This window comes from Eutrigla gurnardus, assembly GCF_963514095.1.
Source record: "Eutrigla gurnardus genome assembly, chromosome: 9".
In the NCBI taxonomy this organism is placed as follows: Eukaryota; Metazoa; Chordata; class Actinopteri; order Perciformes; family Triglidae; genus Eutrigla; species Eutrigla gurnardus.
The window spans coordinates 26,251,392-26,275,292 of NC_139923.1; the positions used below are offsets into that span (position 1 = coordinate 26,251,392).

Below are 23,901 nucleotides of genomic sequence, written 5' to 3' on the forward strand. Positions count from 1 at the left end.
GGATACACAGCATCTTCAATCTTACTATAGATTGTGGTTTGCGTCCCGCCTCAACCTATAATGAAAGCCAGTATGTGTGGAATTGGACATTTCCCAACATTAGATAGTGGATGGATATCTGGTTGGTGTCATAATAGGTTTTCTGCTTTAAACGCAGCATCATCTTTGATTTTAACAGCAAAACAATAAGCTTTCAATGTGATGAGCTTGATGTCATAAGACGCCGTTTCCCAAAGTGACATTTAAAAGTTGCATCGGGCGACTTTGCTAATATTTGGGCCGTGAAATCACTAACTTGCACACATCACGCTCATGTCCTTTTAATCCCCCTCTCTCTCTCTGCCTCCGTCACTCTTTCTAAATGTCACTCAGCCCTGTTTCCTGTAGTAGTGTTCCACTTGTCCACTCCAGCCGCTTAGGGGAGCTAATAGCTGGCCTGCCAGCGCTGGTTCAATACTCGGCACAATTACTGCCTGCCCCACATGCGGCTCAGCCATCACACTATGCAATCACCCCCCCCTCCACTTCCTCCATCGCTCTTTCCTGTCCTGTCACTCTCCAAGTACCGGGGTGGCTTCCTTTCTCACCCCTCTCTCCAGATTTATCGTCCCCTCTGCCGGGCTACACCGCCATCCATCTCTCATCATTTTCCCCTTTTTACCTCCGTCCTGTCTCATCCGTCTCCCGAAGCTCCCTTTCTGTTTCTTTCCATCCTTGAGGAGCGCAGTTCAATATTTCACCCTTTGCTCTCTCATCTCTTGCTCAGATGAAGGCGTCAGGTCAGTCATAATCAATGAAGGACTTGTCGGGGTTGAGCTGAGTCCGCGCGCGCGTGTGTGTGTGTGTGTGTGTGTGTGTGTGCCGGTTGATGTGTGTGTGTGTGTGTGTGTTCCTTGGTGAGAACGTGATACAAATGAGCAATTTCAAGGTTTGCATTTTCTGTTTTCTCCACATTTCAATGTGTCTTTCTCCAAGTTATAGCCCGTCTCACACACTGCCGGTTGATGTATGCGTGTGTGAGGCCGAGGTAGTCGGCCAGTCAATACTCTCAATCAATACCATAATAACTCCTTCTCCCCGTGGACACGCAAAGCCTCACTCCAGACCAAGTTCAACTGTTAACTCTGTGTGTCTTTCATCACCTGACAGCTGAGCCACAAGACCTCTGATTGACGCTTTCTCGGACAGATGGAGCTACTTGAGACTTGCATGACAAGCAGACGTGTGTGTGTGTGTGTGTGTGTGTGTGTTCCTAGCCAGAAATGAACGACCTCAAACTGGCGTTTTGTCTCCGTTCTACTGCTGCAGAGACTGCTTTAGTACGGATGACCCGCCCTCCTTAATTACATTGTTAATGACTCATCCTCGTTAATGATGTTTTCTGTCTCTTGAGCAAAGACATTAGCCAAGGGAGGGGAGGCGAATTTGGGAGAGGGGAGGGAAGGTTAGGCGAAGGCAGAGGAGGGTAGCAGGAAAAGGGGAGAGGAGGATGAAGATAATAAATGAAAGTTGCAGGGCTATGGAGAGGCAGAGGAGGCAATGCTATAAAACTAAGTAAAGCGTGAATTTTTAAAGGTGTATTTTTTTATGGTAAAAATAAAAATTGCCTCCTGAGCATTTCCCTTTTTCTGCGTCTTCAACCTGCTTTAATCATATTCTTATTTTATATCTATATGATTCTATCTACTGTATATGTTCTAGTCAGGCAGCAACCTCCAGTTCTGAAAAGTGAAGCCCAATCTGAAGTGCCTTAAACTTGTATTCTCTCTACTGGCCATCGGGGGGCGACCCTACTTCACACTTAATTTATTATCTCAGTAAACATTGTTAACATGAGTTTATGGTCTTCTTCAATCCAGCATGATGTTCATTTAGTACATGATGGTCCATTTAGAGTCCACCAGACCAGAAAGCAGGGGATGCTACTTTGTGATTGACAGGTTGCTACGGCGACCACCCTACCAACGCTGTTAGGTACTGAACTGCCTTCCACACTTCGTTGACCTCTAATTATGGAACACAACTTTATTAACAGCTTCGCACCAGAACGACGTGGCTCCTTTCAGCTCCCGTCACAAGATTTGTTTTGTTCAGAGAGTCGAGTCGTACGTTGAGCCAGCCGGTATCAGCGCTGCCACTCTTTCAAGAAATCAAGCTTGAACGGAGCTTTCACACTAAAAGCACAACTTTTCCATCACATGGAGAAGAGACGTTACCTCCAGTGGGGAGAGTGGCTGAGCCACAAAGCTCTGCAGCCATTTCCAACTAAAAGTTCAACTAAATCAAATTCTGCTTCACCGCCTCACTTGGGTCACAGATTCCAGGGGATATTACCTCTTCAGAGTTTGAGGATTTGTTCCAACCAGCTAGCTTACTGTGCTGCAAAATGCGACATCATTATTCGCAGTCGACGCTGGTAAGTCACACTAACTTCATTCCCTTTTATGGAGTAAGAGAGGAGCGGAGCAACGTCAAAGAAGAGGCAATAAAAATAAAGATGACAGTTGAGTGGGACAACAGAAAATAAGTGAAAGCGGCGCAGTGAAAGGAAAAGATGAGGAGAGAGATGAAACGGCAAATCTCAAGTTCAGCGAAAGGGTACTCTCTGAGGAATGAAAAAACTTCAGGGGAACAGAAAGCAAGCGTTTCCCCTGAGGGACGCCGGCAGCTTAGAGAGAGAGAGAGAACTAAAAGCATGACAATTTTAAATTCTTTAGCACGTTTATTTTTGGAGCCGTTCAGTCAAACCTTGGAGTGTTTACCCCGAAGGTTTAAATTGTTAGGGGAGCCGAACACGTCTCTTTGGTCGGCCGCCAGGAGCCGGGGAAATGATTCTTACGAAAGCCCGAGGTGGTTGAATTGGAGGCGGGAGGATCGAAGAGGGAAGGAGTGGGGAGCTGTGTGTTGACAGAAGCTGATTGGCTTGGTCTGGTTGGGCTTTTTTATTCTTTATCTCACATTCGGGGGAGATAGATTCATGTTTGGATTTGAAATAAATAATCAAATCTTTGCTCTACGACTGTCAAAGTCTCCATTAGCTACTCGTCGGAAAACTCCGATGAACGATGCATTATCTTACTTATTACTTATTTATTCAACTTTGCAGTTGTCTTTCCATTTCCCAGACGAGGAGATTGTAGTTTAGAGGAATTGACTGGGAGACGCTTTCCTGTAAACCAGTGGTTCTCAACTTTCTTTTGGCCAGTGCCCCCCTACCTATTAACCTGGTCCCTTACCGCCCCCATCAATTAAAATGTAGGCCAATTGTGTCGCCTGAATATTATTTTTGCTATCACTTTGATACAACAGCAGTCACCCATAAAGCTGAAAAGCAACATTTATATGTAAACACTTCATAGATCTCGGCCCAGTAGTGCTGATATTGTCATGATATTGTTTGACAACATTAGTACACAGATAAAAAGACATGGATATAAATACTGAATACTGGGGATTTTCTTCGTTTTTTCCCCGGTGATGATCAGTGCATTTGATGACCGTTAATGACTCAACTCATGAGCACATCGGTCCAGATGTGCAGCTTGACTATCCCAAATATTGTAACAGCTGTGAGTTCAATTCCCATCATTACAGGTCCTGTAGCTCTCCAGCACAGCGGCCCCGGTTCGTCTGGCTTGTTAATCACATTTCGGTACCGCATGCGGATTGAATACATCCCCGGATCCGTTGAATAATAATGTCCTCGGCTTTTCACACCGGGGCCTCGTTTGCCTCAAATGTTCGGGTCCCTCCTCGCGGCCCCGAGGCAGCGCAGGGACAGATAGGAGCTTGACATGACTGTGCAAGGGGAGCTCAAGGATAGAGAAGGACAGCCGTCCCCACAGTCATTAGGCTGCTTCTGGCCCCGTACACACTCATCCTCCATCGCTGTCTCACAGAGGTCCCTGTCTTGCTCTCTGGTGGTTTGGTTGTCTTCGTCATGTCTCTCTTACTGCATGCTCGATGAATGCAGGCTCTCTGTCTCCGTCTCCGTTCTCCCCTTTCTGACCCCTACACCATGTCTCATTGGTGACTGATGGTCCTGCTTTGTCCCCAGGCCCAGTCAGCCCTGCTAAAAAGAATAAACTCCTATCACATTCATCCCTGTGGGACGTCGCTGTCCAGAGAGCAAGAATAGATGAGGGAGCGGAGAGAGAAGGTGGTGGGAGAAAAGGGCAGAGACTGTGAAGGTTGATGCCCAATTTAAAGCTTCTGCAGAGACGGTTTGTTGGGGGAAAGCACACGGCGGACGCTGCAGAGGTTTGATTGGACACCAACCTTATTAATTCCTCATCATCTTGATGAAGTTGTGTTATGTATAGGTGGCATGTATGAGACTGATGGAGGAAGGCAAGATAGAAAGACTCCTACATAACTTTCCTTCATTTGCTCAATGATCAAGTGATAGTTTAGACCAAACTCATTAACTTTTTTTCACTGCATTCAGGAACCAAATCGATCTATTTTAAAAAATGAGTCAAATGTTCTCAGATAAATGTCCAAACTACCTGTTTTTGGTTGACAGACTGCTGTTTTTTTTACTTGCACTCCACTTCTTTGACCTCGGCTCTTTGGTTGGACGTCATTGGCAGGAAAATTGCTCTGCAAATTGTAAAAGAAAAGACATTTTTGGGAAATTTATTTATTTCCTGAGAGATCAATGAGTATGTAGCTGAGCCAGCAGACTGCTAGCTTAGCTTAGCATAAAGACAGCTAGCCTCTGTCAAGTGGTACACAGTGTAAAAATGACGTGATGATGCCGCCCGCCTAATCTAACGTGTCCTTTCAGGGACAACTCCTTCACTGCAAAATTTTACGCTGTGAATTCACAATAAATTATTGGATAAATTTTGCATGACTTTCACAGTAAGGATTACAACAATATATTGTAAATTAAGTCACAGCAATTTACTGTGATTTCAGTATTGTGATATTACAATGCATTGTTGTAAAAGCACAACTGTACACTGTAACTTTACAGCTTCTATGGCAACGCAATTACTGTGATATTACAGTACATTACTGGGGAATTACAACCTTTTGCTGTACATCATTACAACAAGGCCCTGTACTTTTACTGTGAATTCACAATAAATTATTGGATAAATTTTGCATGACTTTCACGGTAAGGATTACAGCAATTTACTGTGATTTCAGTCTTGTGATATTACAATGCATTGTTGTAAAAGAACAAACAACTCTGAGGTAAAGTCAATGTTAGCCCAATGGCATATTTATTAACAAATAAATATTTTTCAACATACAGCAAATGTCAAGAAATTCAAGAATACAAGAAATTCAACTTCCTAGTCAAACTTTCCAAAGCAATCTTAAAATGCAGATAAATTGTGCAGAAACTTGCGAGTGAACTACCTGTCTCACTATGATGGCCACTCAAAGTCAATAGGTTTCCTCAAAAGGGCGTTTGCATGAGGGTTCATTGTTGTCCGCTTCTTGGTCTTTGAGCCTCTTCCAGGATTGATGCCCAGGAAGCACCTGTTAATAAGCAAAGATAGTTTCAGTTTTAAATAGATTTATGGATGAGTTCGCGAGATCAGGATGGTCTCACCAGGCTAGCCTCAGGTACCTCCATTGTCAGCAATTTAGAACTCAAGATAATCATTGAGTTGGAAGCCTGTACTATAATGTGAATTACAAGGTTAAAAGAGATCTTTATACAATACCTTTGAATGAACTCCAGCGTCGCCGATCCAGCAGCAGGATACTCGAGGTTGAAGACTGAATAGCTGCTGAAGAAAGCAGCTACTCCGTGTAAAAACAAAGGGTGTGGGCCCATCACGACATGTCCCTCGATGGATATCAGCCATCCAGAGGGCTTCATCATGTCACCTGAAAATGAATAGATACAACATCATGTGTTATGAGCACTTTGAGATCTGCTTCAGATACAAAGGGCTATACAAATGTAATTTGTTATCATTATTTATTGTGGTGATGTAGATTTCTAGAATCAAAACAAAATACTGAGTTAGAAATGTTGATACTAGATCCAAGTAACATTACCTTGAATGATCAAGCAGGAGGTGCTGGGGCGTTCTGGAGTACTGATGTCCACAGCAGTGGCACATGGCTGTAACATAGTAACACACAATAGCATGGATTTAACATTAAAGGATAAATATTGTTCATTGGTCAGAGGTAGTAAATCATACAAGGTAATAAATGGCATCTAATGTAATCACTCATTTTACATTTTAAATATTTGAATAAAAAATCTTTACATTTCAAGGATGCGTCAGGTGGTAGAGCTGATGGGTCAGGTGGTAGAGCTGATGGGTCAGCTGGTAGAGCTGATGGGTCAGGTTGGTAGAGCTGGTGGTATAGGCCCAGCAGCCTGCAGGTAGGACCTCTGCTTCCTAAACATGAATTTGCAGTCCTGTGTGTTTTCTGTAGCAGTCAGGCACCCCACACTAGTAATAATAGGGGGCATTAGTATGCTGTTTTGTGTGCTGAACAAAGTTATACACATTCTCATACACATGCTCACATCCAACCAATTTACAGTGGAACATTGTGGTGCATTTTAACTCGTCACCTACCTGATCTATTTACCTGATAGCCTGACACTGAACAGGATGGTTAGCCTGGCCATCTGATGACCTGGAAAAAAGAAAAAGGAGAAATTACACAAAGGCAACCAACAATATGAATTTCAGTTTGAATGCAGATTATGATCATGAGTATGTTGTAAAAAACATGATCTGTACATAAATGTAATGGACATTTTTGGAGTTACATCACCTGTGTACGGCAATATTATCCCTAGCTGAAACTTGACCAAGAGCAAAAGCGTTTTTGCAGAATAGTAGCCTATCCATGCATGGCGAGCAGCTGGTCTATGTGGAATATCTCTAACGATGCAGGGAGCCGCTATATTCCCCATAGACTAGCTAGTCATTAGCCTGCTTAGATCGGCTACCGTTCGGCAAAACCGCTTTTGCTCTGGAGTCAAAAACGAACGCGAAAGTAAGTGAAAAAGTTCGTGCTTAATGTCGCTACGTGTACTCTACAGTGCGTTATGTTCGGCCACGTAGCCCCGGTTTGATATGAAGCTGAACTGGAGGATGCGGGTGTATTGTTAGCTTCGGCTAACACGGGTAACCCACTGTCTCGGTGCGGAAAGACCACTCATGAGAGGAGAATAGTGACGGCGACGTTACGCTAATATGCAGCAAAACACTTCCATGTACCCCCGCACACGCTAACCCAGAACAGACCAGCCCTGCGAGCGAACATGACGACAACAGTACCAGTAACAGTCCGGAACGAAAAGACATCCGAGTGGAAACAACGGCCCGCTACGGACCAGTTCGGCTTCAAATCAAACCTGGGCTACATGGTCTAACCATATAACACACTGAAAAGTACACGTAGCGACATTAAACACGAACTTCTTCACTTCCTTTCCCGTTCGTTTTCCTTCTTATTTCTCTCTCGTCTTATGTTCTTATCTCACGTAGCAAATCGTTGCTAATCGTGCTAGCAGCCGTTTGCTAGCTAGTATTATTACTACTGCTATTAGCAAATGCTGTGAGATAACGTTCAACAATTTCGGGCACTTGCTAACAAAATATGAACTGTGTCATGCGAATAACGTTCATGTGAAAGTAAATATTATCATCATATTAAATAACATGGGTGTAAGTGCTGCAAACAGAGTTATGCATGCTGCTCACCTTCTCCATTCAGCCGGGATGAGAAGAGGGAAACCGCCGCGTCTTCAGTTCAAACCAAGTTCGGTTATGTCATGTGACTTCCCAGGATAGTTCAATACAGTATTTCACTGTTGAATGCTGTGAAATCCTTGCATTTTTTTACTGTGTTGCTGTGATATTACAAATATTGTTGTGATATAACAGGGGTTTTTTGATTGCAGGATTTTACTGTAACATTAGAGTTAGATGCTGTAAAATCCAAAGATACTGTAGTTTTTACAGGTATTCATTGGGATATTACAGGGGAACTAAATTACAACAAGTTACTGTAAAATAATACTGTTAATTATTGTGAAATGCTGGTAATTTCTAACAGTGTTCATTAACACCTCCACCTGTCTATCTGCCTGTCTGTGTCTCCAGTGTGAAGATGGTGCTGCTGTGGACCGCCGGCGACGTCTTCAAGACCACCTACTTCGTGATGAACGAAAGCCCGACTCAGTTCTGGGTCTGCGGCTCGGCCCAGATCCTCATCGACGTGGCCATCCTGCTGCAGGTCCTTTTATACAGCCACGACACGCGGGTCAAGCTGGGTTGAACGAGACCGTTGCTCTGGGCAACGGGAAAAAAAAACAGGAAGTGTGCGTGAATTTCAATGGGTCGGATCATTTAAGGCTTTTTAAAACATTTTAGCTTCAAAAGCACAAAAAAAAACCAAAGCAATTATATCATGCAAACAATTTACCTTCAAGTGCAATTAAGAAAACCGTTTTCAGCCAATCAAGCACTAATGATCACACCGTTGCCTTCAACGTTATTAAGCATTTTATACTATTTATGTATGTGTTGTCTGTTACATTACCTGGATCCTGAAGTGAGGTGGACATGCAGACTGTAAGAGGGAAGCATTACTCACATAGGCAGCTCCTTTCAGTCCTGCACCGGCAGCCCTGCACTGGAATCTACTGCCTGACTGATGAGTCTCCCACCTCACACTCCACACCTCGCTGAGCTGTTCCCATGACACATCGTGTGTGTGTGTGTGTGTGTGTGTTTGTGTATACTGGGTTGCAGCATGCTTGCTGGTGTGTCTGTTTGGCACAAATTGATTTTTGCCGCTGGCTTCCAGCGCCGAGCCGAGGCCACCGCACGTCCACCAAGTAATGGGAACTACACAGGACATCAATCTGCGTGTTATGACTTTGCTTTGTGGTTTAATTACCAAGCAGTGAAGGTTTCCCCACAACGTATTTGGAAAACAACAAATATGTGGCAAAATCCTTTGTAGACGCCAAAGAAGACGTCAGACGATCGTCCTGTTATTCCTTCTTCACTTTGTTCTCTGAGACAGTAACGGTGAAAGGATGACTCATAAGCATCCGCAGCAATATTACAGTATATTCTACCTTGATCTTTTATTTAACACGTTCAGTGTCAACACACAATCACCCACTGCTGTTTGGTTTTTTACTACTCAGTGAGAGTTTAACAATGAAAGGTAACCAAGTGAGAATTGGTTTCACGCTAATTGAAAAAAAATGTGTGGAGGAGGGGCTAAAACTTTCTAAAAGCAAGACCCTCTCCATTAATATTCATAGGTTTTTGAACTAAAGAAAACAAAAGGGCATCCTCCGCTTATGTTGAACTGGTACTGAGTGATTTGAGTAATTTAAAAATGTAAATGAGCTCAAGTGACATAACTTGTGTTTAAGGTCAGTTATATTTCTTATTGTCCATCATATAACCAACACAATGCCAGAGTTTCATAACCAATCTAGCTATTGATGTAACTATTCATTCTTTCAAGGCAAGGCTGAAATAAATGATGAATAAATATATATAAAGGATAAATCCTCCCAGAAATAATTCCTGCAGAAACGTCTTCATTCACCCAGAAATCCCAGATTAAACAGAGGACAGTTTATATAATACATGAAATTACACAAACAATTGAAACCATATTTATCCGTTCCAGTCTCCCAAAATGCAAAAATGTTAGATATAACATGAAACGGAAGTTTTGTTCACAATTGAAACACTAATTTAAAAGAACAGCCTCTCGTATCGATGCAGCCTGAAACAAAGTACAGCAGCTGATCAGTAGTCAGCGCAGGTTTCTCTCCCCCCCTCACTCTGATTTCATTCAAAGGTAACGCTGCTAAACCTGCTTACTAAGTCTTCTGCTCTGCTTTTTAACGTATCAGTCAGTTCGTGGCCGCATGTTAATCTATACCTGTCCGTTTGGAGTTTCTCCTCGGTAAACAGCCTGTTTAAATGACACACTGCAGTGGTCGTGGGGTAGTGGTGGGCGTCGTGCAGGCAGCCTCCTCCTCCTCCTGCAGCTGCCGCCGAGGCTCACACTCTTCAAAGGTATCAGAGTTGCATCTCGCTGGATTTCAGTATTATCCTCGGGGTCGCCGGGAGAAAATACATACATGAAAGTGAAATTAGTTTTTCATAATCCGACAATGCAGATCCTTTTATGTACAACAGAGTTGCCTCTGCTTTGGTATGACATCACTCGTTGTGTTCAAGCAGTAGTTTGACATTTTTGGGAATTTCTTGCATTCGTGTCTGTATGCTGAGTATGAAATTACAACCAGCTGGTTAGCATAGCTTAGCAGAAGGACATGAGGAAAGAGCTAGCCAGGCTCTGTCCAGTATATAAGGCATTATAAGGTCACAAAGGAGAATCTAAAAGGAAAAACATTCTGTGTGTGTATCTGTGTATGATATTGTTCTTCTTGCCATCTGTATGTCCACATGAAAACAACAAATCTTACCTTTTATTGCTGCGTGGAGATGCTGGAATATCTTGGGTATTATGTGTTTGATGGATGCGCCTCAGCCTATGCATCCGTCAAAGCTTTTCTGCCGGTGTTATACATACATATTTTTGGGATCGGTCCAAATGACATTTATAGAAGTGTCCGGGTTGCTGATCCACTTTTTTTCCGATGTCCTGCGAATCCGGCTTTATTGTTCCGTGACCTTCCATTGTGTTATTGCGGGTATAAAACCAGTCCCAGTTATCTTACCTTACATCTGTAAGCTGCCATATTGAAAGCTGAATGTATGTTATCTCATATACCCAGCATGCCACGGTTCTACTGAACATTGCATTATGTCTGTATTCTATATGGTCGCATCACCAGATGTGTATCTTTATATTCTCTCGCCTCCCTGGCAGGGTTTAGTTAGTTTAGACTCCCCGTAGCCTTTTCTTCTCAAGGGCAGCGGGACAGATTAGCACACAAACACCGCCTGGTTGTGATAATCTGCTCGCTTTATGGTGAACGTATGTGGCTTTACCACGGCAACGCCGATAACAGATAGGTGGTTTGTCATTTCCTTAGGAGGGAGAGACTTCTACAAGAGAGCAAGATACATATTTCATGTAACATGAACAACAACAAAAACAGTCCATGAAAGGATCTGTGTGAATTTTAGTGACTGTTTTAATGTGTTTCTTTGTATTCTAATTTATTCAGAAGATCTGAGAAACCAAAACTACAGCCAAAAATGTCATTTTAAAGTATTTTTTTTAGAAAAGCAGATTCATTCGTTGGTTACCATAAAATGTAAAGGTCTGTGATTTCACTGGTGACATTACATATGGAAATTGTAGGGATGTGAAATAGTTGTCATGATATTTTCTCAAATATAAACTATTTATATTTCAGCATGTGGTCTCATGTTTTCACTGGCAGTGTGTTCTGAAGTGAATGAATGTTTCGGGGCTTGTTAAGAAGAAAAAGTCTGACACGTTGAAACCACAAAAAGAAATCTTAACAGCGCGAGTCTCCTGCTCCAAACCTCATGTTAACCCGCTGAGCTTGATCCAGGACAACCAGGAATACCACACCTGAATTGTAAGTATAAAACATATATTTTTCTTACACCTGTATAAAGTCGTTCCCACCGCAGCTTTGGTACAGAACTGTGATAGAGTGAGTCTGCTGTCCAGGGAAATGTTGAATTCCTCTATTTGAAAGGATTAAGTGTAACCGCACCATGAAAAGAGATTGAAGCGGAGTAGGACTGTGTCTGCTGCTGAGTTAAGGATGAAATGATGTCACGATTATCCTGACCGAAATTATGGCTATTCACGATATTATCCTGATAATCAAAATATGCTTAAAACTCTTAAAATGCCACAAAAAATACTGGAGTCGCTTTACATTTTGTGAAGAAAATAATATTTTAATGTTGTAAGAAAGTGAATTAGGGCCACTGTAGGGAAAAAAAACAGAGCCGAGAGGGTGGCAATATTCTGAGAAAAAAAGTCGCAAAATTGCGATGCTAACAACAGGCATTTATGCTAGCTAAAATCCCACGAATGTCGCATTTTTTTTCCGCAACCTGAACATCTAGCTAAGGTCCTTACGGTGATGGCTGTTGATGGTTATTGTTGGTTAATTTCACATGGGCCAAATTGTGTTATGGGTGTTTATTGATCAGGCAGTTGGGGTAAATGCTAGCGATAGCTTTCACTTGTTGTCATAGCAACGGCAAACGGTCAAGCAACGCAATTTACTTCCTCTATGATCGCTGTAATAAAGTAGCTGATCTGATAATTTTATAAAGTTGCATATTTGCTAGCTTTAAAGTCGCAAATTTGGGACTTTAAAAACTAGCAAGTTTGCTACTTTTTTGAATATTTCCCACCTCTGTCTGCTCCGGTTTTTTTGCTTTCTGACTGATGCCTCAGCACACATAAATGCAGTATGGATAGTAAAATATTAAAATGGATACAGTAGATAATGGGAGGCTTACTATGGTTTATAGATGAGTTGACTGTGCTGCACCTGTTGGTGCCTTTACTGTACACCAACCTGGAGACTTGTACATCCATTAATTATAAGTTGACCAGAAGTCAGGAAGGAGCCTCGCTGTGTACCTGATGGCAATCCGTCGTACCTGTGTCACATCTTACTGCCGACGGTTATCACTCTTCTGTTCAGCCAACAAAGACTTCTCCCTGTGATATATTCAGGACAGTTCATGGTAAATCTTGTTCACAATGAACCCGCCCGCCTCCATCGTCCCCCTTTCTGTCGACCCATCTATCAGCTGATCATCCGACATGTCTGTCTACACAGTGGCTTGTTTTAATGATTCATGGGGCCGAGGCTAAAATAGTCCACCTGCACTTCCACGCCTGCTCCGCACCGCTCCATGTATTAATGATGGCGTGTCGTCACGCTGTGGAAGACGGTAACGTGCACCTTTCACACCCGACGAGGTTTTCAGACTTCAGCTCATAACGAGCCAAATGAATGGAGGTTTCTTCATTTACATCTAAAAAAATCATACATTATGAGTCATTATCATGCTTATCTTGCTTGATAATGTTAGCATGTGTTATGCGCTCCCTCTTCTTGTGTTAATATTGTACTAACCTGTCTCTCTGCTCCATTAGTACCGCAGGCTGCCTGGCTGTTTCTGAACCCTGATTGGCTGATTGAAGGCTCCTGGCCCAAGCTGCACCATGTTGGCCTAATGAGGCCTCAGCTTATAAAGAAACCTCACAGTCTGGTTCTCTCTGTCCTCTCAGGTGGCAGCAGCCTGGTGTTTTGGTTTACATCATTTTCTTCATGTAGTTTTCATTTCATCTGACTTTGCTTGGGAAGGATCGACTGGCATTACTGTTTTTGTGGCTTTGTTTCAAGTTTAGGTCATCATTTAGGTAGTTCAGAGTCTCCGGTCCGACGGCCCATGGTGTGGTTGGCCAGAGCACCCGTTACTCTCATTTTCACCAGCCCATCTCACCCTTTTGTTGTTTTGGTCCAGGTTTAGTTGTTTTTGTTCGGCGACCATAAATCATTTTTGCATTTGAACCTGGTTTTGTTGTGTTATTGGCCTTTGTGGCATTTTGACTTGGTGGCCGTTACAGCGTGCAAGAAGAAGCCACATAAAGTTCTGCATTACAACCAAGTCATGAGTTAGAATGGTCTTATTAGAGGCCTGATACTTTTTGCATAAATGTTCAGAAGGAGGACTCGGTTTGGGGGTCTTTTATTGAAATTGTACATTCAAATACATTTTTGAAAAGTGAGGTGGAATTGAAAAGATTGGAAATCCAGCTTCTAAAGGCTTCGAGTTATGTATATGCAAAAACTGAACATTTTGATTTTACTGTATCTGTTTGGACATATTCAATTAGAGTCAAAGCAAAATCTAACGATTTTTATCTAACGATCTGTCCAAGACTACATATGCAGAAAAAAACACAGTTTGAAGGCTTTTTAAAACACCCGTCACATTGTAGTCTAATGCAATTTGCACTTTTAATCGCAGCACTTAGCTGCTTCCTCAACTATAGCCAACACGTTCATGCCATTTGGCTCAACTAAAATATTACATGATTTGCTTCCAAGCTGTCATTAACGGCTACAGCTGTTTTGAATGAATTCTGTCCAAAAACAGTTCACCCATAATTGGATAACCTTGTGCACTATAATCAACAGCACCCAGATGTATGTTTTGAAAACATCAACTAAATCCCCGTGAGGGCAACTTGGAACATGAAAAGCATCCGTCTCTTCTCCACCAACACACTTCTTGGGAACTGTTGTCTTCCTGGCATGTTTTATCATCAAAGTAGACATATGGGCATTCATTTCCCAACTTTAATGAGGAGAACACCACTAATAAAAGGAGTAATGAACCGAGGGAGGGAGATAAAAAAGAGAGATCAAACTCCTTTTTTTTTTTTGAGAGCAGGCAGATGGTCTTATAATATTATTATTATAATGGGCCCAGGTAAGCAGCAGAGCCACTCTCAAAGCTCCTCAGCTGGAGAGAAAAATGGATCTCACATCTTGTCGTCAAAACATTTTATAAGTCATTTCTAGGGGGAACCAGTTCTTAGATTGAGCTTTGACCCCCTCCACGGTCAAAAAGTGGATGATGGGGTACAGACAGGCAGCACAAATTTAAAATAAATATCTTAGTATTTTGAGTTTGTCAACCAGATGGCCTTGTAATATCTCTTATCCTTGCAGGCATACGTGGAGCACGTAACACTGCCGGCGTTGGAGTGGGGATGAAATGAAAGCTCAAGACAAACATAACGAATACATACCGGGCCAGAGGGAGAGGCAGAAGTGCAACTCGCGCTGCCTGCTTTTGGGAAATGTAGTGAAGACAGATGGTTGTGGGCTTAGAGCAGTCTCACGGTCCCACCACCGTCCGGGACATCCAGCACCCCTCAGGCGTGTACTGTAATGACAGGCTGGGCACAGCGGGCCGGGATCAAACTCTCGTGATGGATGCGTTCACTGCAGACTGGAGAACAGAGAAACGCAGGCAGGAAGACAAGGACAAAGTGATAGTATGGGGATTTTTTTTTTTCAAACTGGCACTTTGAAATCCCTTCAGGTTTTCATTGGATTTGGCCCCTGAAACAGTATAAGATCCAATATTTGCAAGAATGTACGAATGTTAAAAAAAAGTGAAATCACATTTAATATTACATCCCTGAAGCTTCTCAATGTGCATCCATCATGTACGGGGACGGTGTGGGGAATAGGGAAGAGATTCCCTGCAACGCTATGTGGATCATGAGCATGAGCTGTTCAAAGTAATGCAGAGAATCCATCAAAGAGAGAATTATTCTGCACACCTGCAGGATAATCCTGCCTTCTGTTCATCTTATTGGAGGTTCATAGCATAGCATGTCGAAAAAGTCAGTATAGCTTGTTAAAGCAAAAAGTAATACAAAATAAAAGTACGTTCTATTATCAATCGGAGCTATTTGACCTGACACCTGTGAGTATTGCTTCTTTCACATTTGACCTCTCTGGATTGCACACACACATCCAACACCTCTCACCACACCACAGATTACTGACCTGCACTTAATTTTGTGTTCTTTTAATACATTTATGGTTAATTGAACTGGTCGCTGTGTGGTCCTCCCTCCTTGGTTATGCTCTTGAACGAGCCGGGCATAACAGTATTGCAGAGGAATCAAACTCACGACCTCCTGATCTCCAGACATTCTCATATCTACCTGCACCATTTGACCTGATACACTATGGTTGTAAAAAAGTCATCGTTTGCTTGTCGGGAAAAAGTAATTGTAGCCTATAGTATATGAAAAAAGTCATAAAAAAGTAATATTATAGTGTATCAAAAAAGTCCTAGTATAGGCCTATCATGTTGAAAAAAGTCATATTATTGCAAAATAAGTCTTAAAAGGTCTTAGTATAGTGGCCAAAATGTGGAAATTGAGGCTTCAAAACCGTAGTCCATAAACCAAGGGATGACATCACCATGACTACGTCCACGTCTTATACACAGTGCAGTCTGGTCTGTCTGCAGCAGGTGTCTCATACTACACACTGCACCTGTAAGCAGTGTAGTCACTGCGGAAGCAGGCAGATGGTGTTGGAGGCTGAGTGCATCTCCACACAGCATCCAGCGGGGTGAGGATCAAACCCCTCGGACGGAGGGTCTCATCTGGCCTGCGAGTCCAACCGGCGAGTCAGGACCACGACGGAGATCAGAGCCGAGTGTTCTACATACATGGCGGCGTGGACAGAACGTAAAAGGACACGCAGAACAGCTGAGACGATCTAGAAATTAAGCGATACAGTATGCACTGACCTCTATGTGAGTTATTGGACAGGGATGCTGCTGCAACAGAAAGAGTGTGTGTGTGTGTGTGTGTGAGGCTCCTGCTGTTAGTGGAAATGAAGTCTCCTTGATGAGAAACAAGCTGAGTTGCCCTTATTTCACCAACGGCTCCCCCGTGGAGCACATGTTTCCTTCCATATGAAGATCAAGTCCACAGATGGCCAAATAGTTTGTTCAGGTTTATTTTGGAATTCTTAATTCAGTGACGGGAACAGGTTCTTCTGTCTGAAGTTTTGCCAGGTTTTTTTTTTTCTTTTTCAGTGTGTGTGTGTGTGTGTGTGTGTGTGTGTGCATGCATGCCGTCTAATCATGACGGAGAAAGTGTCGCCTTACGCAGGAAGACGACGTTAGTTGCTGTTGCGTCGGAGCCAGACGACATGCCTGCCGGCCGGTAACCAGATCAGCACCCACAGAGACTCAACGGCAGGAAAAGGTGACGGAAGAAGTCTATACCAGAATATCAGCTCTACTGCATGAGGATGTTGCAGGTTTGCTGAAAATTGCACACAAAATCCCACAAAACAGTGATTCAGGCACAAAAACAGACCTGCACAAACATCAAAACATAAATGTCAGGGAGTCAAATAAAGGGCAGAGTGTTCTGGTGAATCAGGGGAGTTTATTTATTTATTTCCTGTTATTTATTATATTTATAACCCCTCACTGACTCTTATCGAGTGATATTCTAGAGTTTACTCTCCTAAAGTTGCTAACTCTCTTGTAGAAACCAAGATTTCTTTTTAAAGCTTGACAAGGAATGTTATAATTCCTTTTAAAAACTTTTTTTTATCTAAAAAAAAAAAAAATTAATGAATTAAATGGGGCAAATTGAGGAGGACGTTGTGCTGCTCAAGGCTGAATGCCATTCGGATAGGTGAGTTCAACAACAAACTCTCTCTGGAAGAGAACTTCAACAGCCATTGCGTTGCCTAGCAACATAGCGTTGCATGCTACATGATGTATATAAACCGTGCGGCTCTCTCTCTCTTTGCTGGAACACGTGTGTTCGTGGATCCAGCTGCTGTTGAGTTGATCATGTTTGTTCAGCTCCTCGGTGATGTTTCACTCTCACGATGATTCCATGAATGATGACTTCATATAACATGTTCATCCTGTCCATCATCATCTAGAGTCAGCCGAGGATCAAACACTCATTAGGACCACTCTTCTTTTCACAGAATCATTTTTCCCTCAGAGGTTTTCCCTCCAGAGGAACCTTAAAGGACTCCATGACCCGGTTTATTAGAGGCGAGACCCCCACAGGCTGAAACACCCACCGAGTCACTTGACCACAGCTCTCCCCCAATTTAAAGCAGAAATGCCAGCATTTGTTATTGTTTGCCGATATGTTCTCTCTCTCTGTGTGTGTGTGTGTGTGTGTGTGTGTGTGTGTGTGTGTGTGTGTGTGTGTGTGTGTGTGTGTGTGTGTGTGTGTGTGTGTGTGTGTGTGTTTGTGTGTGTGTGTGTGTGTGTGTGTGTGTGTGTGTGTGTGTGTGTGTCCCCTTTTGCCTCAGCAGCATTCTGCTGCTTGCTCTCCTCTATTCACTACTTGGCATGTAAGGTCACGCACGCAGCACACTCATATAACCCCCCCACCCTCCACACACACACACACACACACACACCAGCTGTTTTCTCTGCAGTAAGACAGAGTGCCTCAGTGAAAGCAGCAGACAGGAAAGCGTCTCTGGAAACCTCGGTGGCGTATTTAAGAAACATTCCTCTGTCCTTGCGTTCACCAGTTAGGGTCGGATTAAGACCTGACTAAAAGCTTTTTTTTTTTTCTCCACAATCCTTCTCACAATCTTACAAACCCAATTCCTCCATTCCCACAGCAATTAGCTCAGGATTAGATTGAGGTCAATCCCCTCAACTCCATGGCGTTCCCATTCTGTGTAACGTTTGAATCGATTCCAATTCCTCCCCCAAGTTTCCGATTTCCACCTTTCTCCCTCTTTTTATGCTTTAATTTAGATTTAAATGAAACCTTCCTCTTATCTGACAGTTACACACTTAGCTTCTCACACTATTAATCTCATGGCGGAAGCTGTTTCCTGCTCTCAGGTGAGGTAATTACAACACCTTTATATGGAAAGAAGTTTACAGGAAGGGACGGCGAGTACAACCAAATACCATCACCAACCCAACAGACTATTTATCAGACTGGTGATGATAATGATGATGGAAAATGATAAAACACAGCCATGATGAAGACGATGCTATGGGTCATAACCCTCCGTTGCCATCGGCGCTGAAGTGGTTTCCTCCCTCAATGACTCAAGGTGAAGTAAGAGTGTCCATCTGTAACGTTTCACACCCCATAAGATTCCACGCATCGTTACAGACTCACTCTGACGGGCCGGCGGAGCTCATTTGCATGCTATGATACGGCATTAGCTTGATGATGTCAGGCTTTACAGCACATCTCAGAGCATGTGGCTGATGGGGATTTAATCAAAGGTCACGCGTGTGACGTGTGTATGTATAACATCAACTTCTGCAGAGCTTCTTGTCATTATGCTTGAAACCAAAGAAGACACGAGCTCATTAAACTCATCTTGGAATTAGAAGGTTATGAGATGCTGAATGCAAAAATATCAAATCAAGTGTCCTTGAAGAGGCAAGGCAGCGACAAAGCCGTTAATCCTGTATCGGGTTCGGTTCTATAAGGGTCTATTTTTGCTGCTTGACCTCCATTTGAAAGGGCGACTAAATGAACAAATACAGTGCTTCCTATTAAAATCCATCAGAGGGGGGTTTCACTGTTTTTGGTGGAATATTAACCGTTTTTATTAGCATTTTTTACACAAATAAAGGACATTAAAGTAGTATCAGATCAACATCGAGATTAATGAGACCTACATACATTACATGGTAATGCTTAGCATTCTATAAATAGCATTTTCATGTTATCTAGACCAAGATGTGGGCTACTGTTTGCATTATTCAAGTAACGATGACTTTACTTTTTTGTCTTCAAATGAGTTGCTGAACTCTTTTTAGCTTGTAAACATACATGCTTCTTCTCAAAGATCCCTCCATAGGCGTCATTCATTAATCACGGTTATTTCAGACGTTTCTGGATATGGAAAATAGCACAAAATAAAGTGATAACTAAGCAAGTGTGACAGTAGAGATGACAGATGCATGTTGTACCCGGCCTCAGGGCAGGAGGCATTTAAATAACCCAAAGGTGACACATTAAAGTGCTAATATCTGCACTGAGATTTATTCATTTTTAAATTCCATTACGTGCGCACATCTCCAGTCAAACACTGGGATTAGAAACCCATCTTTTTCATAACCACGTGCAACATCTTAGCGGTTCAAGGTCAACACAATTAGCACATAATTAAGTCCATCGACAGAAAATAATCACCGACCATTTTGAAAGTCCAGAGGCTGTAATCACAGCAGCGGCCTGTCTCACCGTCTGCAGCAGCTGATGAAAGAGCCATCCAGTTGGAACCATCCAGACTCACAGCTGAGGCGGAGCCCACTTACACTGTGGTCACAATCAGTGGCGTTGCAGCCATGAGGCATAATTATATATCATGATGCAGCTCAGCCTTCATCGAGATCAGAACAAAGGCAAAAGTTATCCCCAGGAAAAAATGCAAAAATGATTTCTGGGGGGAAAGAAAATCCCACTGACTTATTTTCGGGGGGAGCTCCCTCCATTTGTTTGGCAGTGCAGCGGGTTTCCTGTGTGTTTGTCACTTTCCTCTGTGGGGAAAATAAAAATCCAGACACAGATGTCGAGAGTGCTCTTGAGATCCAAGGGCAGCGGTGCCCTCCCCTGCCTCACCCTGAGGGAGATAACTGATGGCTGGAGGGTGAGAGGACAGAGGAGGGCATGGGAGGGGAGGAGGAGGAGGAGTAGGAGGAGGAGGAAGGGTGGATCTCACTGTGAAGACAACGAGAGGCTACATGACAGCGATGGGACGGGGATGTATAAGGAAAAGATGATGGAAATAAGGAGGGTTTAAAGGCTACAGACAGGAAGGTGAGGATATATTTAATATGCACTCCAGCTGTCTCCTCCTCGTACATCTCTGCCTCGTTATTTCTGGGATGTAAAACGAAAAAGGTGATGGAAGTCTTGTGATGACGACGCTCTCTCCATCACAGCAAATGTTTATTCTGGCAATATAATGATGGAATACCAAACGGTGAATATCGAGGGTTCAGTCAATCTCACCTCTCCTTTTATAGCTTTTATAGCTTCCTACAGTCAGGAAATCACATGTTTCACTGCTACACAGTCTAATGATTTACAGTGTGCTAATTGTGAGGAATGTGTAAATTATGTCTCGTTAGCACTACTCTGTTATTTCGGAGCAGTTCACCTCAGTCCACCCTGGATGCGGTAAGAGTTGTGTGTGATGATCCAGATGCTCACTGATTGACCTTGAGTGTGCTGCAGAGCAGCGAGATAGGAGGAGGAGGGATTCTGAACGGCCTTGATAACCTTTTTTCTCTCAATCAGCTTGTTTTTATGAGCGACGCAGTGCTAAATGAACACATAATGTCTCGCCAAAGTTATTTTTGTCTGTGTTGTTAGCGCCGCTTTGACATGAGGGTGCGTTAAAACAGAGAGTTCTTCCTCAGCTCTTTACTTTTAAAATGTCACCTTCCAGTCGGAAACGAGGTGAAGCAGGCGGACGTTTTCAATGAAAATGACCTCAACCCGTTCTTTCTCCCAGCTCATCAAATACCGGCGCTTGGTCAGTGCCCCTGGGCGTCTACCGAGGCACCCTTTGGTGTCTGGGTGCACCGGACTTTCATGTAAAGCCTCTGTTGGGCAGAGAGAGATCGGAAAGTCAAACGGTGCAAACAAACACAGGACTTTCATGCAGGAGCCTGTGGTTCATGTTACATGTGAATTATTTTATCGTAGTTTTATTACGTGATGTCCGGACTTTACTTACTATGCCAGTTACATAAGAAATAGTTCATTTCTGTAACAAATGTAGTTATTTTCCTCAATCTTTTCAAAAGCCTTTTTTTTAGCCTGAAAGTAACCAAATAGTTTAAAACACACTTAACTGACGCACATTTACATCCATCCAGTGAACAGAAACATTTGCTGATGTTGTTCCATGTCTGGTTTAGGATTTTAAACCTATGACACAATTAATAAAATATAGTTGAACTGTTTTCCACGTTATATTTGGAGTCTTTATTATAACGTAGACATAAATGCATTCTGCAACTTTGAGCCTCTTATCTCACTGTTATTTGAGTGGGGCTGCCTAAATGGATCAAACCCTCAACAAATCTAATAGTGTACTTCCAGCCCAGTCTCCGAGAGATGCCTTTGAAGGGGAAGGTAAGCTGAGAACAGAGATGAAGAAGCTGAAGGAGAAGAGAGAGAGGTGGTGAGGATGAAAGTGATGCAAGGAAAGAGGAAAAGAGTGAGAACAAGAAAGGCAGATGAACATTGATTGAAAATGGTAAGAGGAGATTTTAAAAGCATTTCTTCTGTCACAGCTGTGGTACATGCGACAACAGGAGTGGTTCTTTTGTTTTTAGGCTGAGAAACCGATCCCCCCGCTGTGAATCACTGTACTCGTCTGCAAAACACCATGTTTAGAAAACAAGCTGAGGCAGTGATGGGGAACCGAAACAGAAGACTAACGAGTCTGGCATTTATGCCCATGACAAGCAAAACAAGTTTTTTAATATAAAAAAAAAAAAAACACGATTGAAACGGAAATGAACTAAAACGGGGAAATTAATGGGGAACGATGAATTTCAGCGGCCTTCTCCACTGATGATGACATTACCTTGATTAACGTGGAGCAGAAAAGTGGCTTTCTGCTTTTACTCTCAGTGAGTTAGGAAAGAAAGAAAAGTCTCCTCTGGGGAAGAGGACGTCGCTAACATCAGCGGCTTTGCAGGGAAAATGTGAAGTCATCAGTTTGATATAATGTAGACTCATAGACATAACATTATATCAATGATGTATAGATTATCAAAGGAGTTTTCAGCTTTTCATCAGATAATACAATTCCATATTTTTTAAAAGAATACCTTTAAATTAGTGCAACATACAAATGACATCCATCATACTTGCTATTCATGGACAGCAGGCTGAGCTTCACTTGTGTTAGTTTGTTCCCTTTAAACTGCCTGGAAAAGGTCCGTCGCTGTCCGTGGTGCTGAAAACATGTGCCGTCGCTAACTTAAAAGAGGTTTTGTTCCATGTGAAAATGTGAGAAGGTGACCGTTCGGGGTCTGCTGCATTGCGATTTGTGTGAGCAGCGGCGAGCCTCTGTTTTGTATGGGGAGCGTGTGTCTGTGAGGGAGAAATTAGGAAAACAAAAAACTGCTGAGTGGGCGCATAAGCAGGCTGAGAGGAAACTGATCTTGAGAGGAAAGTGAGAAGCCCTGATAAGGACGTTTGTGGAACGAGACACATGTCCCCCATGTTGCCACAGACGACGTTGTTTGTAAGGACAACTGGGCAACCTGAGCGTGAACTGCAGTCAGTGAGGCCTGCGTAGACCTGATCCCAAGGACTGTGGGTGTCCCCCTGCTGAAGGAAGTGGCCTTCAGGAACTATAAGGATACCAGGCTTTTGGTCCCCTTTCCCCGTCAACAGACTCTGATGAAAGTCTCTGAGAGAGATTTCCAGTCTCCATGAAGGACCAGGAGCCAGGAGGAGGATACCAGGGAAGACATCTGGAAGGCAGCGCCTGCAGGAAGACGTCTCCACCTTAGAGGCTGCAGATTGTTGTCTCTCAGATCTGCTGCCATTTTTATGATGCCGGCAGCTCCTGAAAAAGAGCCGCAGTAGCAGGTGAACAAGGAGAATGTGGTGAAGTTGTGGGGCTCATCACCATCATCAGCCTCCAGTGGAGGGAGAGCAGGGGGGAGAATCTGCTATCGACAACACACTCCTGCCCATCACAGCAACGCTCATCTGGGACGTCCTGGAGGTGAGGTGGAGACATCGAGGCTCTCTGCCCAGCTGAGAGCTAGCCCGGCGTGGAGAGCACCGAGGCAGCTGGGACGAAGGTCCGACGGGAGGATCCAGCCCATCCAGCAGCTGGTACACAGACAGACAACTTGCTGACTGTTTGATGATGGAAAAAACAAATGGGAGCAGAGCTCACACGGCTGTTTGACTGTTTTATGTCGTGTGGACGAAAAGAGACTATTATTTTCTATTTCATATTACTATTTGAGGGACATTAAGCAGGTGCTGTAAATGTTGACACACAATATAGAGATGTAAATGTTTTTTTTCTTTTTTTCCTATACAAACTGATTATTTCAGTACATGTCAAAAAAAAAAATTCCCTTCAAAAATGGTAAATAAAGAGCATATATATATACATATATATACATATATAAATCACATGGGGATGAAGCCAATATGATATTGAATCCACACACACACACACACACACACACACACACACACACACACACACACACACACACACACACACACACACATACACACTTGGGGGATGCCCACTGCTTCAACTCTTTGCTGCTAAACGACTCCTCGACCCTTCTCCGCCCCCACATCCTCTGTGTGACTTATCTGCCCACATGGAGAGCGTTCATG

At 43.1% G+C, this 23,901-nt stretch overlaps 1 protein-coding gene and 1 long non-coding RNA gene across 3 annotated transcripts in view; one reads left to right on the top strand and one right to left on the bottom strand.

Annotated features, from left to right (window-relative positions):
- LOC311019103 (solute carrier family 66 member 2) overlaps window positions 1-11,358 on the top strand; it is a 45,245-nt gene extending 33,887 nt beyond the window's left edge. Inside the window, exon 5 of the mRNA XM_084018317.1 lies at window positions 8,100-11,358. Coding sequence (XP_083874443.1) covers window positions 8,100-8,274 — 175 coding nt within the window. The 3' untranslated portion in view covers window positions 8,275-11,358. The remainder of the gene's footprint in view (window positions 1-8,099) is intronic.
- On the bottom strand, window positions 5,019-7,939 carry LOC311019108. Of its 2 annotated transcripts, XR_014597784.1 has the most exons (5): window positions 6,561-7,939; window positions 6,243-6,431; window positions 6,025-6,091; window positions 5,685-5,850; window positions 5,019-5,496 (listed from the first exon to the last, which is right to left on the bottom strand). It is a non-coding gene; the product is annotated as an uncharacterized lncRNA (long non-coding RNA). The 2 variants fall into 2 exon arrangements; XR_014597785.1 differs by having other exon boundaries at window positions 5,025-5,496; window positions 6,243-7,232.
- Window positions 11,359-23,901: the final 12,543 nt, after the last annotated feature.